This window comes from Protopterus annectens, chromosome 5.part0 (genome assembly GCF_019279795.1).
Source record: "Protopterus annectens isolate FY-2018-M chromosome 5.part0, PAN1.0, whole genome shotgun sequence".
Classification (NCBI taxonomy): domain Eukaryota; kingdom Metazoa; phylum Chordata; order Ceratodontiformes; family Protopteridae; genus Protopterus; species Protopterus annectens.
In genome coordinates this window covers 826,631,715-826,647,752 of record NC_056735.1, presented here as the reverse complement: position 1 = coordinate 826,647,752, position 16,038 = coordinate 826,631,715, and the positions used below count along the sequence as shown (strand labels likewise).

The window sequence follows — 16,038 nt, the reverse complement described above, 5'->3', positions numbered from 1 at the left end:
TTCCAATGGGACAATAGTTAAACCCACCAATCAGACCAAGCTGTTTGGAGTTACAATAGATGATACTCTAAAATTTGATAAACACATATGCCTTACAATCAAAAAAGTTCACTCCAAACTCGGTGCTCTCTACAGGGTTAACCCTTACCTTTCACAACAAGCTAGACTTGCCACAGCTAGATCTCACTTGCTATCCACCCTCCTCTACTGCTCTCAGGTCTTTACAAATCTAGCCAAAGCTGACCTAAATAAATTAAAATCCTGCTATAGCAAAATAGCTACATTTTCTGCCAATCAACCCCATAGAATGCATCACTGTTCAGTTCTCCAACAACTCAACTGGCTGGAGTTTCCCAACCTGTTAGTGCTAAAGCAACTTTCAATTGCCCATAAAATCATTTGCAACCCCACGGACTGTCCAGCTCTTTCAAACCTGTTACAGCCTAACACTAACTGCAGGCTCCTAAGGTCATCCAATAAAATAATGCTAACAGTATCCCTGTCTCACAACTATCATGGCAACTCCCTCTAAATTGCCAAGGACTGGAACAGTCTTCCTCAGCACATCTTACATATTCCAAAACTGTCCACATTTAAAACTACCCTGAAAGATTATCTATATGCTAACTGGCTATGGGGTTGATTGGCAGAAAATTTAGCTATTTTGCTATAGCAGGATTCTAATTTATTTAGGTCAGCTTTGGCTAGATTTGTAAAGACCTGTATTCCTCCTGGCTAGTTTTCTTCATTCTATTTTACTTCTTGTCTAGCGCATCAGATTTTCCTTTTTTCTGCTCATTTCTTGCATTACTTGCATATTTGCCCTTTTGGATAATGTACATGTTAACTACCTATTTATTACTTTTGTTCTTAATTATTTAATTTTTACTTACTATGTATAGCTAGCTATTCCTCCTAATATTTCTGTGATCGTGAAACATATTTTCAAACATACTTTTTGACATTTGGTGTAACTGCTTACCTATACTTTAATTTTTGTACTGTTCTGGAGCTTTTCTCACCGGATCTCCGCTGAAAATGGGTTTCTGACCCAGTTGGAAACTACTCGGTTAACAAATGTAAATAAATAAATAAATAGTAAAATAAATAGAACATTAAAATGTATAAGTCATGTCACATTTAGAAGTCTCTTGGGTAAGCTATGAGAAGATGAGGAAAAATAACATTTGCCTATCTGGTATGAACAGACTCTAAATAAAACAAAGTGTTAACAATCTGTAATTAACCACAAATTATTAAACTGATAAAATTATAAAAAAGAACATATGTATATAACAAGGCACAAAAAGCCAGTAGCTGACAGCCAGGAGAAAGATGGAATTGAAAGTATTGATGTACAAATGGATAGCGCCAGGTGAGAAGCAAATACATAAGCTCAGATGAAACAATCCTGTGTTGGGTTGTGATTTATTAATCTTCAATGTTGCAACAAGGTACGAGTGAGTGATAGTGAGCAGAAGCTACTGCGTGCAATGTAAAGGAAATCCAGCATCTGTGTGACTGGCACAAGTGGTATGGGAGGTCAGAGTGACAAGTTTAGTGTACTTAATTTATTATTTGGTTGCACACTGTCTATGTGATTTTCTCATATAATTTTACTTAATTTTTTAAAAATTCTGCAGTAAATAATATCCATTCCTTTTTTCTATCAGAATTCTTTATTTGTTTGTAGCTGAAAATGGATTTCTCAAATGAGTATGCCATTAATGACTTGCTAAAGCACAAGTGTCTTGTACAGTGTAATAAATGTTATATATACTTAAAGCTACTACCTAATAACACTAGTGACCTAGCCTCTTCATGTCAACAGTTTGATGATTTGCTCACCGTCATTAGTAGTAAATCTAGACTTACTGATGATGATTACGTTTGTGCGACTTGGGAAGGAGCGGCCTTAGGTCAACCGATGCCCTAGGCAAAAGGGCTCCACGGCGCCCTCCACACCACCCGGTGCCCCCCATCCTGGTCTACCTACACCAAATAAATATCGGAAAAGCGCCCCTGCTAGAGCAGTGCCCTAGGCAGCCACCTACTTAGCCTATGCCTAAGGCCAGCTATGACTGGGACAGCTTGGAAAACTGTTGTTACATACAATGACTGGAATGATGAGACAAACAATATTAGGCAAAGTGCAAATAGAACACATTTAGGAAAGGAAGTCTATTGTTAGTTAAAGAGCACTCAACCTCCATTAAACATGACACCAGCACTGACAACTCTGAAACTCAGGATACAAGTATTCAGCAATCTGAATATTCAGAGCCATGTAGAAGTAAATAAAAAAGAAAGAAAGGATGAAGTTCACAACAAATAATAAGGAAGATAAAGAAAGTGATTAATCTCTATAATGCAAAGAGAATATATACTAAAAAGGACAGTGCTTTGTTATGTAACACACAGACTACAGGGAATGCTAAAATTGTTCAACCAGAAACATTCAATCTACAGAAAACGGCATACTTTTTTCCAACAGGGAAGGTAGGCAAGAGGGAGGATACAAGGAAGAAATCAAAACTGAACTCGGAAGGACTGAAGAACATTACTGCAAGAAAAAAGAGAGGAAGTTTAAAAATGACAACATTTATCAAGCTGTGGAAGGGCAAAGACAGCTGGATGACAATGTTATGCTAGCAAATGTAATAAACTATGAAACCAGTTGGATTAATAAGACTAATGGTGATGAAGATCAGATATTATTGAATTTAGAAGTTGGAGATTCTTCATATCAGATCAGAAATTATGTAATTAAAGATTCAATTATTACAGGAACTGATACTAGTTTTTACAGAGAAGATAATGAATATCAAATAGCATTATCCTTGCCAGGAGCAAAAATACAGGTTGTGAGAAAGGCCTTAGCATGCCTTAAATTAAGGAAGTGTGGAACTGTTTTTATTTATGATGGTATAAATTATCTCATCTGAAAGGACTCTCTGACTGTTAGTAGGAAAACCTACAGCCCTCCTATACAGCATAGCTTATACAGGTGACAGGATACATTTTTCACAAATCACATATAGAAAGGACAGTCAGATCAGTGTTAACAAAAAGATTTTCTTGGGTAAAAACCTCCATGAAAAAATGGTTGATTTTTAAAATGGAAGAACATCCAAATCTAATTTTGGTTAAACATATATATATATAGAGAGAGGATGGCATGCACTTGTCAAGACAAGGAAAGATAATTTTTGCAGCAGATATATTGCAGTATTTGACTAACTCAAGACAAGATTTTGGCAAAGTCAGAAATTTAACAGTTGAAACTAACTTTGGTGGGATCTCTGATGGTTGTTAATGCTAGGAACATTAGCAATACAGTTTTTTATTGAAAAGGTGGATAAATTCCTACAAAATTGATGTTGTTATTGCTTGGGAAACATGTTAAAGAACAATGACGAGAAACCAGTTCAGTCAAAGAATGAATACATTCTAACAAAAAAATCAGGTGGCAGTTTAATGATAGGGATTAAAAATTGTTATGACACCTGTGATTATGTATTCAGTGATAACAACAATACTGTAGGTTGTGTAACTTTGGTAATAATGATAACCCTGGAACAGATTACAATTGTTGTGACTGTAAACACCACCAAAGTCAAGCTCTGATGGCACAGATGAATTCATACATTTTTTGCAGAAAACACAGGAGTGAAAAATTATGGTGGCTGGGGTCTTAAATTTACCATAAACAGATCTAATAATGTTGATATGACAACGTCAGTAAGGACATTATTTACAATTGCTTCAGACTGTAAAAAAAATACCAGGAAATGGAAAATACTAGACTTTGTTTTCCTAACAAAATGACTTTTACTCCATGTCAAGTTTTACCACTGTTGATGTTTAGTGATCATGGAGTTATACAGGTTAAACTGCTGCTACATAATTCTGCCAAAATGAAATCTAAATCACTGTACAGAGGATTAATGACAGACTATATGGAAGCAAAACAGTTACTATGTAAAACTGCAGTGATGTGTTCAGTGGAAGAATTGCAGAAGTAATGAGGCAAGATGTAAAAGAGGAATTGTTTGAATATACACAGGGTCAGGAGGATATATTTCCATAATAACTTTTTACTTGATTAAGATGAGAGATACAAATATAACAAATGGAGAAGAGGTTGAACTACAACTTTGAAAAATGAAATAAACAAGCTGCACAGACAAATCAAATATAGCATGATATGGGTTTATATTAATTTATCGAAGTTTTACTTTGTCAAAATTCATATGGTTGAGATTACATGTTCAATAACTTAAAATATTGAAATCTAGCTAAAAATGGAAATAGAATTTCTGCAGGAGGGCATGCCCCCCCCCAAACTCCTGCTAATTTTCTATATTAACTCAGAGACCGCATTACAGTGGAGAAGATGGCACATTCCCAATCTCCACTGTACTGCAACCTCCATGCAATTTCTCTTCCATTTATTAATTATTTTTGATATTTTAATTCGTCAATCATGTGGTCTCAACCATGAGAATTTCAACAAATTAACATTTTAATAAACTAACATAAACCATGTGAGATAAGGTCAAGAAAATTTTGAAGAAAATTTATATACAAATTTTGAACATAATAGGAAACCATTTTATAAAGCCATAATATGTGGTAGGAATAAATATATACAAATTGATAAACTGTACGTAGATTCTAAAATGTATTCTCAAATAAAACAGATTATAGATATATTTACAAAATATTATGCAAAGCAGTTACACAAAATGGACGATAAATCGTCCTAGTAACATCCGGGTAGCTTCAGAAACTGAAATTAATTTAGATTACACTGAAAGAGAACTATGCAAACTGGACCCAAACAAAACATAGAAAGGAGATGGAATTAGTTATAATGACCTGAGAGCACTTTGGAATTAACTTACAGTATTATTATAGCTGTTATTTGCTAGATTATTTAAATAGGGGAGATTCCTCAAGACTGGAGACATGACCCAGAATCACACATTTTACTTTCATCTTGAGAAAAAAATGGAGACTGTTACTTTCACTAAATTATTTTCTGAATTGGAAAGGTTGGGACATGAAAACATATATCAGCATACATATGCTGAAAAGAGATCAATAAATGCCTGTAACAAGGTGTTTTATAAGACTATAACACCTATAAATGAAAAATTGGTGTAATTTACATAGATTTAACTTGATCATTTGCTACAGTGATACACAAATCACTGATCAATAAATTAGAACAACTAGGGATTGATGAAATCTTGATAGGACATGGCAAATATCATGCAGCAACTGGACAGCTGAAATTCTAGGTCACAGTCAATGTGTCCCACAGGGCTCTGTCCTTGACCCATGCTTGTTTAGGTTATGGCTTTCAGATCTATCTTTTTTATCTGAGATGTTCTACAGTCATTATGCAGAAGATTTAAAAATGGGTAGACTGATTACATGTGTTACATGCAACAACAACAAAGCATATGAGATTTTATAGACATAAACTGAAAAGTGGATATTTAATATAGCACAGAGTGATTAAAACTATAGATTCATTAAAGGGCCTGGGTATACGTGTATAACCAGCTTTAAGTTTTTTAAAAAATGAACAATAGGTTAAAGATAGTTGTAGAACTACAAACTACAGGTTGTATAAAAAGATTTATAAAGTCTAGGAAATCAGAAATGATGAAGTAATTCTTTGTTAGTTTGTTCATAGGTAGGTTCTAGCCTATTGTCCCTAGGGCCTATATAAGCCTAGCCAAAAAGGTACCCTGGCTTTCGCCACCCAAGAAAATTATTTTCCTGTGCCCCTGTTGAGCAGAGCCACAGAGGTGATCCCCAGGGTGAATTTCCTATTTCCCATCCAATCATCAAGATTTTTCTTGAAGAGTGCTAATGAGGAGCTTTGTTTGATATAGATAGGTAGTTTGTTCCAGAGTATGGGAAGTCTCTGGGACAGGAATCTATCCCTACAGCATGTTCTGTTTATTGTAGTGGCAAGGTTTAGGTTCCTAGAGCGTGTAGCTCAGAGGGATTGGGATTTCTTTAAGTGAAGCATGCCCAACAGCTATGGGTTTGACATAGCTTTGTATGTTAGGCAGAGATCGCCTCTGAGTAGGTGATATGCGATGGAGTAAAGCTGGAGTTTTTTGAGATGGTCTGCGTAGGGCATCTGTTTGAGGCTGGTAATCCTCTTTGTGAGATATTTCTGAGGCCTTTCCAGTTGTTGTAGCCATCTTGTGAGGTACATACCAAAACGGGGCGTTGTACTCTATAATGGGTCTAATGAGTAACGAGTAGAGGGGAACAATGACCTCTTTTTTCCCTGGAAGAGAAACCTTTTGTGATGAGGTGTGCCATGTAGAAGGATTTCCAGACTACTGTGGTGATGTGATTATTAAAGGATAGACTACTGTCCACCTGTGTCCCAAGGTCTCTTATCACACTTTCGGTGTTAATTAGACTACCACCTATGTGGTAGCTCATGGGTACAGAGTTTTTACCAAAGGGGATGACAATGCACTTTTTGGCACTGAGCTTGAGGCCATGGCTTTGACACCAGGCATCTGTCTCAGTGAGGCCCTTTTGTAGGATGTCCACATCGTTAGGAGTTTTGATTACGGCTCCTGGTTTGCAGTCATCTGCAAACTTCATTAGCCAATGATCTTCTGTGTTAGCCTGTACTTCAGAAAAGTAGATATCAAACAGGAGAGGAACCAGAACCAAAGCCTGTGGTACTCCGCTTGTCACTGGTCTGAAGTTGTGTTTAGAGTCTACTACTTTCACTGTGTGGGTTCTGTCAGTGAGCCAGCTGGCAACCCATCTTGTAACATAAGGATTTATACCTAGTTTAGTGAGTTTGTCTATAATTCCAGATTGGGGGATGGTATCAAAAGCCTTGGCGAGATCTAGATAGGCTGTGTGAACCACATTACCCTCTTCTATGGCTTTGGTGACTGCTTCAAAGAAGTCTATTAGGTTTAGTAGACATGATCTGCCTTTTATAAACCCAAACTGGGTGGGTTCCAGAGTTTGGAGATTACCAATGTGTCTTTGTGTATAAGATCAATGATGAAGGCTCATTAGGCTAATGGGGTGGTAGTTCCCGAGGTCTGTGGTGGTGCCATTCAGGGGGCACAAAGCCTGAGGTGAGGCTATGATTAAACATGGTGCTTAGGTGGGGTGCCAGTTCATTCTACAGTTCATGTAGAACGCAGCCTGGGATGTTGCCAGGTCCCATGGATGGTGTGTTCTTGGCTTTGGAGAGTGTGGTTTTTACCTGCGCAGCCATGATTACAGGAACTTTGCATTCTTTCGGTATTGAGATGGGCCCTTTATGGGGTGAGAGGGGGGTAAAGTTAGCACTGAACCTATCTGCCAAGATGTTGGTAATATCAGTTGGGTCTGTATATTTAGTGCCATTGTGCTGTAACTCAGAGCAGATCTGACTGTTGCCATAGAAAGTCTTGACATAACTATAAAATGCTTTATGGTTGTCTTTAGAATCAGTGGTGATTTTGTTTTCGTAACTAGTTTTGGAGGATTTTATGAGGGATCTCAGCTTTTTACTGAGGCTCACCAGGGAGTTCCTCCAATCATGGGATTTTACTCTTTTTTGCAACAGTTTCTTTCTTCTGTTGTAAAGTTTGTTTATGGCAGGGGACCACCAGATTGGCTTCCTTTTTTTGGAGGATAGCATCTTGGTTCTGTTACAGATAGCATGATCCATGCACTTGTGTAAGTGCTTATAAAGTGCATTTGTGTAGGATTCAGCAGTCGTACCTCTATTGTCCGTCTGCATGGGTGTCGTGAAGTTTGCCACTTCTGTCTTAAGAAGAGTGAAGTTGGCTTTGGAGAAAGTTTTTACGGTGGTTTCCCTAATGTGGGGTGGGGGCGGGATGTGAATGTCTAGGATGATTAGCTTGTGGTCAGATCTGACCAACAAGGAACTGACCTATGGTGTGGAACACCGGACACCCATGTTGGTAATGACTAGGTCTAGGATATTGCTGCCCCTGGTGAGGGTGTGGATAAGTTGATCCAAGGCACTAGAATTTATGAATTCCAGAAAACGTTGAGCAAAAGAGTTGGTACATGAGTAGTTTTCCCAGTTAATGGTGGGGTAGTTGAAATTGCCCATTATTAGGGTGTTGGGTTGTACTCTAATATTTTCCAGTGTATCAAGAAATGAGGATTGGGAATCCTGGGGCATGGTGGGGGATCTGCAGCAAGTTACAATTTGGATTGTGGTCTTCTCCAGAGTTAGTTGCACTTGGATAATCTCAGATGCATTATGCTGAGCAACTAGCCTGGAGGTGTGGATATCCTTGATGAATATGGACACGCCTCCGACTTTAGTGTTTCAGTCCAGGTTAGGTGGCCGAAAGGTGTGGTATGAATTATAGCCTGGTAATGCAGGGGTGCTATCTGGAGCCTTGAACCAGGTCTCTGTCACTGCACAGATGTCGATGTTCTCCATTTTAAGGAGTGCCTCGAGTGAATGCATTCTGAGGTTTAGACGTCTAGCATTGAGTAGCATTACCCTCAGATTTTGCTTGCTTGTACCTGTTAAGGTGGTGAATATGTCATTTGAACCTTGCCTAAAAAAGGCACTATAGGGGTGGCAAGAGCCTTATCCAGTATCCGGAATCCCAAGGGTGACAGGTGCAGGCCATCTCTGGCAAAGCATCGTGGTCTGTCGATCATGTCGTCCCAGGCAGACAGATACTGGATCCCCTTAGAATGACACCAGAAGATTTGCCAATTGTTGAAGTCAATCATTTTGTCCATGTATTGTGGTATTATTCTGGGTGATGGCAGGATGCTACTCAAGGCTAGGGTCATACCTGCCTGGGCTACAAGATCGGAGAGCTCCTCCATGTCTCTTTTTGTGTAGTCCAGGGAGGTACATCTCAGGTCATTCACACCTACATGGACAATGACAGAGTCATATTTGTACTTGTTGTGGAGTGACCTGTATGCGTCCGTTATGTGGCGAATCCTGGCACCCGACAGCAGCTGACAGTAACTTTCTCCTTGTTTAGTCTGGTGAGTGGAACATTAGTGTGCCTGACTATAGAGTCACCTATGACTAGAGTGTTGAGTACGCTGTTATGCCTTATTGGCTGTGTTTGAGTGGCACACTGAGTTTGTGGGCTATGTGTCATTTGGATTGTGTTGTGGGGTGGAGCTTGCTTGCGTTTCTGCTTTGGAGGTCTCTGTTGCTTGAACAGATTTTTATTGAGAGCCTCCATGAATGTAGGTGTGTGTTTCATGTTTCTGTGTGTGTGTTTTGGTGGTGTAGGTTTTGAGGGACTATGTGATGAGTGTGGTGCGGTGCAAGTGTTTACCTTCTCCTCTTGACTGTCTAGTCCAGACTTGGGTGAAGAGAGCTTTGCTTCCATTTGGCTATATAAGTGCATCTCTCACAGGTTGTAGTGTTGTGTGGTAGGAGGAGAGAGTTGTCTGTGTACATGAGGCAATTGCTGCATTGCCCCAATATGCCCAGATTCATCAGGTAGACAGGAGAAAACAATGGGAGCTGACCCTTAGACATGCCTGGATAGGTGCTTATTTATTAAGTGCTAAAAACTGTTTTCCTCTAGTGAGGAAAGTTGAGTGCTCTAGTAATTTGTAGCTTATTTAGTGCTTACAATGAGTTCTGAACAAGTGCTGAGCTCAAATATGAAGAGCAGACTTTATGGCACCAGGAATAGTTTAAGCCTAGCTAAGCGGCAATACATACAGTGTATTTTTTTTTTTAATATAACAGTAGCAATTGAGAAAACTGATTTAAACCAATTAACCAATAAAAAGCTAAAAACTGAGCCCCGTTCCAGCAGTTGTTGATCAAACAAGTTCTACCTGTACACTCCTACCACTAGGGTGCAGGGGAACCTTCTCCAAAAAAAGATGGTCTGGATTAGTGCTCAAGTTATACAAACAAAGCTATATTAAGCAGGTCTGCATTTAGTCTATGCTACAGCAAACAAGGTGTAGCCTTAGACCCAAACTTGAGTATGAAACAACAACATGGAAACCTTATAAGAAAATAAGTATGAGTAAACTGGAAGTAGTACAGAGGAGCTATACAAACAGCATCCATAGATGTGAAAATAATTTATTGTGAACGTCTGAAATATCTGAACTTGTACAGTGTATCTTATAGATATTTAAAAGGAGGCATTTAGAGACAACTATTTCTGGCAATGTTTGGGGTTATCTAGAAGTAGTAGAGCAGCACCAGACAACCTATATAGAAGATTCTATAGGAGTGAAAAGTATGCTAACTGGTTCTCTGAAAGAGTAGCTGATGCATGGAAAAGACTAATACATTTTATTAAAGCAAACACCTCGTTTAAGTATGTTTAGGAACAACCTGGACACTTAGTATGGGAATAACTGTTTTGATATACTGGCAGGCTAGAAGGGCACTGTTGCCCATGCCTGAAATATCTGCATGCATTTGTATATGTATGTAAGTAACAGCTAACCACTTACCACTAAGTAGAACTGAACTATGACTTCTGATAAGGTAAATCCACTTGTATACTATCACATGCATGGGACCAAGCTTAATAATGGTCATCAAAGTACAAGAATACATGAACAATTAATCACATGGCGGGACTCAGTAGGGAGTAAACAATGCTACAGCCAATGACAGGAACATCACTGGATGAGGATGTATGGCTGCTTCAGCCCATCATCACTGTGACCACCAGCCTAGGTGATATTAGAAAACAAAGGGACAGGTGTGTTACCAAGCTGAGGTAGGGCACGAAATGTGAGCAAGAGCCATAAAAAGATAATCAACAAAAACCCTGTGGCTCAGTAATATTCAGCAAGGATTGACACTTCAAGCCTGATCTAATATCTACGTCTGAGAGGAGATTCATGTGGGAGATAAGGAAAAAAAATGTAGAATAACTATGGAATGACATTTTTGGAAAGCAAATGTACATCACAGTTCAAGATAAACTGAGTGGCACAGTGGAAGAAGATTTATGCTAAATATTAATAATTAGAATGTCACATCTTTAGAGAAGTATTAATGAGTCACTTATAAATCCATGCTGAGGAAGACAAAATGAAATTACCACTATCAGCAGCACTGTCATCATCATCATCATCATCATCAACATCATAACAAGGCCAGCAAGAATTCCAAAGAAAATAGTTAAGAGGTTTGTGCAAACTGGCATATAAATAAATTAAGAAGAGGCTCTAACTGCTCATAACCCAAATCATGAAGTTTGCAGAAATGAGTTAAGGAAATGTTAAAATAAACTAGAATTTTAAACCAAGTGGGTGTAGTAAATGGAATAAAAATACAAATAAGAATGAAGATGGGACAATGTCTAAAATTTATTTACACAGGGTAGGAAAACTCGATAAAAGACGAACAAGATTAGCGAGCCACAACAACAGCATGTTGGATGCCCAGTAAAAGTACAAAGTTCAGTCTGACAACAAGTATGATAGAAAGGAGCTATGCTGGCCAGCAGATGACAGTTAGGAAGAAAGACAAGAGCACTGAGCAAGGCTTAAAAGTTATAATGACAAACTGCAGTTAAGTACCAAGGGAACATGGATATACATCCACTCATGCAGGGGCGTAACTGACTTAAAAGTTATAATGACAAACTGCAATTAAGTACCAAGGGAACATGGATATACATCCACTCATGCAGGGGCGTAACTGACTTAAAAGTTATAGCGACAAACTGCAATTAAGTACCAAGGGAACATGGATATACATCGACTCATGCAGTGGTGCAACTGACTTAAAAGTTATAATGACAAACTGCAATTAAGTACCAAGGGAACATGGATATACATTGACTCATGCAGGGGCGCAACTGACTTAAAAGTTATAATGACAAACTGCAATTAAGTACCAAGGGAACATGGATATACATCGACTCATGCAGGGGATTAACTGACTTAAAAGTTATAATGACAAACTGCAATTAAGTACCAAGGGAACATGGATATACATCGACTCATGCAGGGGCGTAACTGACTTAAAAGTTATAATGACAAACTGCAATCAAGTACCAAGGGAACATGGATATACATCGACTCATGCAGGGGCACAACTGACTTAAAAGTTATAATGACAAACTGCAATAAGTACCAAGGGAACATGAATATACATCGACTCGTGCGGTGCGCAACTGACTTAAAAGTCATAATGACAAACTGCAATTAAGTACCAAGGGAACATGGATATACATCGACTCATGCAGGGGCGCAACTGACTTAAAAGTTATAATGACAAACTGCAATTCAGTACCAAGGGAACATGGATATACATTGACTCATGCAGGGGAGCAACTGACTTAAAAGTTATAATGACAAACTGCAATTAAGTACCAAGGGAACATGGATATACATCGACTCATGCAGGGGCGCAACTGACTGCACATAGTAAAGTAATAACCAGAAATAGTAACTGACACCTCACAGTGCCATATGACTAAAAACCTGGTGATAGATAAAGACATTCATGCTAATACTGTAGCTATCAAGAACAAAAATCATTAATGGATTAAGCTCCATTACTATATTCTTAGAAATATTTGAGATAAAGATTTTCATATAATGAAGTATCCAAAACAAGTGCTATGAAAAGAAGTGCACAAAACACAAAATCATTGTTTAAAACTCCAAGAAAAAATATTACCATAACATTCACTCTGCTTTTTGTAAGTCTAGGTGAGTAATAAGATGGTAGATGAGCAAGAATCATGGGCATAGAAAGCCAAGTACTATCTGAAGAGGGTTCCTATTATGTTATCGAAAGATAACGTAATAGAATGGCCAAAACATCAAAATGGCTGCATTTCGAAGTTTGCATTGTGGGATCGGAGTACAGTGAATATTGGGATATTTGCCCTTTCCTCACTGTAGTGCAATCTCAGAGTTGGAATATATATTTAGTGGGGGATGTGGGGGGGGGGGCGTAGCCCCCCACAATAAAAGTTTTGAAATGCGGCCATTTCGATGTTTCGCCCGTTAGATTACATTATCTTTCAATAACATATGAACCCATCTGAAGGACATATTGTCACTATGATACTGCTATATTCATCTGTCTTTCCATTCATAATATGAGCAGGGAAAAGCCTGCCTTTACCCACGTATTGGAAGAATATGTAAAGGGGTTAATGCACATGATAGGATGGACCGGATGGCAAAACACTTTTGTGTCCTAGTATGATAACTTTATTAGTACACTGTTTTTAGAATTTCAGCATTTACTGCAGGAGGAAATGTGAAATGGCAATCTTATTTTAAATAAATAGAAGATACTTACAGTGCGATCAGAAATCCACTTATCATGGCAATAATCTAGTGTGCCTCCAAGATCCTGGGTCAGCTGAGTTTTGTCAATGAAGTTTTGTAGTTCTGATGCTGAACCCAGCATTATGATCTGCAGTCAGAGAGAAACAGAAGAACAAATTACAATAATGCTCATCTGTGATACATGATAAAATCTGGTTTGACATATCTAGCGCAATGTTGATATTATATAAAAATGCACTCAGTGTGACAAATGTGAAGAGACAATGAGAAATCCAAAGCAGTACAACAATTCTAAGTAAACACTGCATTTGGGAAGATAAATGTCAGGAGATAACATACAATTCAAATGTACAGATGAAACATATTAACTGAATATCTGTAGTATGAAATAAAAAGCTGGCTTCCAGGTACTGCTGCAAAGACCATTCAGTCTCTTCAGAAGTACAATGAATTCAAGGTCTGGGATCCAACTTATCTGAGATATTTTTCAGAGAATTATAGCTATTATTTCTGCCTTAAAAAAACTTATTTTGTTTTACTTATGCATTACTGAGTAGGTATTCTTAACTGTAACAAGAAACTTGTCAAATTCTATATCTTCTAAGAATATGATGCAAGACTATACATAAGAAAGGCACAAGTTCCCATCTAATTTAGGCAATGATGTAGATAAAGATGTTCAAATTTTATTAATTATAACAGATCTGCAGCACTTCCAAGAACTCTGTGACATCTCTGAAAATTAATGAAAAATGGCAAAGTTCTGCTTGCATTTCATATGAATTCTATCCTTTACTTTACTCAGTATTTCATATTCAACAGATCTCAATGAAAATATATATGTTTATATCTATAAGTCTATATATCTATATTGTAGATATATATATATATATATATATATATATATATATATATATATATATATATATATATATATATATATATATATATAGGTCTACTTTACTTTCCCGAATGGCCACACCACCGACTTTCACTTTGCCGAAAGGACTGACAAACCAGAAGATTGACATCCAGAACACCAAGTTTCCATTCGAAGTAAGTAACCACTTGGCCATTCCAAAAAAAAATAATAAACCGAACAAAATTAAACCCACACATGTGGGGGGCTTCGTACTCCACACCCCCTAACTAAATATATCAACTCTGAGATTGCACTACCGCGAGGGTAAGAGGCAAATTTCAACATGATGGCCAAGCGGTTACTTACCTCGACTGGAAAGACAGTGTTCCGGATGTCGGTCTTCTGGTTTGTTGGTCCTTTCATCCTTTTCGGGTAAATAAAGTAGACCCATACACACACACACACACACACATATATATATATATATATATATATATATATATATATAAATACATCCTTCAGAGTTACTTTATAGGTAGTTCCAGTTCACATGAGACGCTCTGCAGTAAATACTTTTATTGGGAAGTAATGTTTTACCTGGACCAACAGGGTATCAGTTTACTTCAGAATTCTACTGCACTAGAATTATAAAAAGAAATTAGGATTTTCTTAACTTCTTCCATTCAAACTAACTCTCCTGAGTAGTTATCGAGATCAGACTATGTTGTTGTGTCTTTCAGCTTTTCCCGGTTAGGGGTCGCCACAGCGGAACTCCGGTCCGCTAATGATTGGCAGTAGATTTTTATGTGCTGAGTTGCCAGCCCTGATGCACAATCTTCCATGAAGGTACACCCATTCACGCATGTCTCTACACAGAAGACGCTCTTGCTGAGAGTCGAACCAGACAACATCTTACTGTGAGGCGACAACACTACCGCAGCAATACCACCGCGAGATCAGACTATATTAATTATGAATTAAAAAAAAAATATTCTCATAGTTAAAACATCCTGGAAAAAAGATCATCAATGTATGGTTTAATCTATTGAGGAATCTATCTGAAGATAGACTGAATACACAAAACGACTTCATTCAGGATAACTCTTTCAACACAGACTGAACTACTTAAAACTCTGATTTCATAAACAGAAAACTGTGATAAAGGGCATATATAACTTCTTAGATTATATGGAAAAGTAGAATGAAGGAGTAAAAATCTAAACAAAAATTGTGCTGAAGTAAAATACATAGTTAATACATAAAGCTGAACATTTTAAGAAAAGAAAGGGAGGCAAAAATAACATAAAAATTATCTGGAGTTCCTGAAAAACTTCAAGGAAATTACTCACAGTCAGATTTTTTTGTAACTATGTGGTTATCTCAAGTTCTAAAACTTTAAACAGTTTGATGTCGTATATAAAGGGCTTTAAGATCTATGGGAAAACCTAAACTTTCCGAGTCTAATTCACCACCAAGGTGTATAACAGTAAAGATTCTCAACTACATGGTCAGAGAATTGGTTCTATAAACACCATGAGCAAATTCATCAACTAAAGTTGATTCAGGAATAATTAGGTTTGATAATGAATGGTCCATCAAATTCATTAATAATAGAATGGTTTATTGTCCCCTAGAACATTTAAGTGACCAAAATGACAAAACTCATATATTAAACCCAACAAGAATAACATTTTTCCTATTGGCGCAACAATTTTCACTTTCTAAAACCAACAGTGTTTCTGCTATAGAAAATAATAGTCTAAAGTCCAAACTGTCTTTCTGCAAAGTAAGGAAGGTTTTTCAATAATTTTGCACTGATAATCTAACAGCAATAATTACTTTATAAGTTAAAAAATGCCTAGAATTTATATTAT

The 16,038-nt window shown here is 37.5% G+C and overlaps 1 protein-coding gene across 1 annotated transcript in view; it reads right to left on the bottom strand.

Moving 5' to 3' along the window:
* MCF2L (MCF.2 cell line derived transforming sequence like) overlaps nt 1–16,038 on the bottom strand; it is a 1,071,259-nt gene that overhangs the window by 500,683 nt on the left and 554,538 nt on the right. The window contains exon 6 of the mRNA XM_044071884.1: nt 13,313–13,429. Coding sequence (XP_043927819.1) covers nt 13,313–13,429 — 117 coding nt within the window. The remainder of the gene's footprint in view (nt 1–13,312; nt 13,430–16,038) is intronic.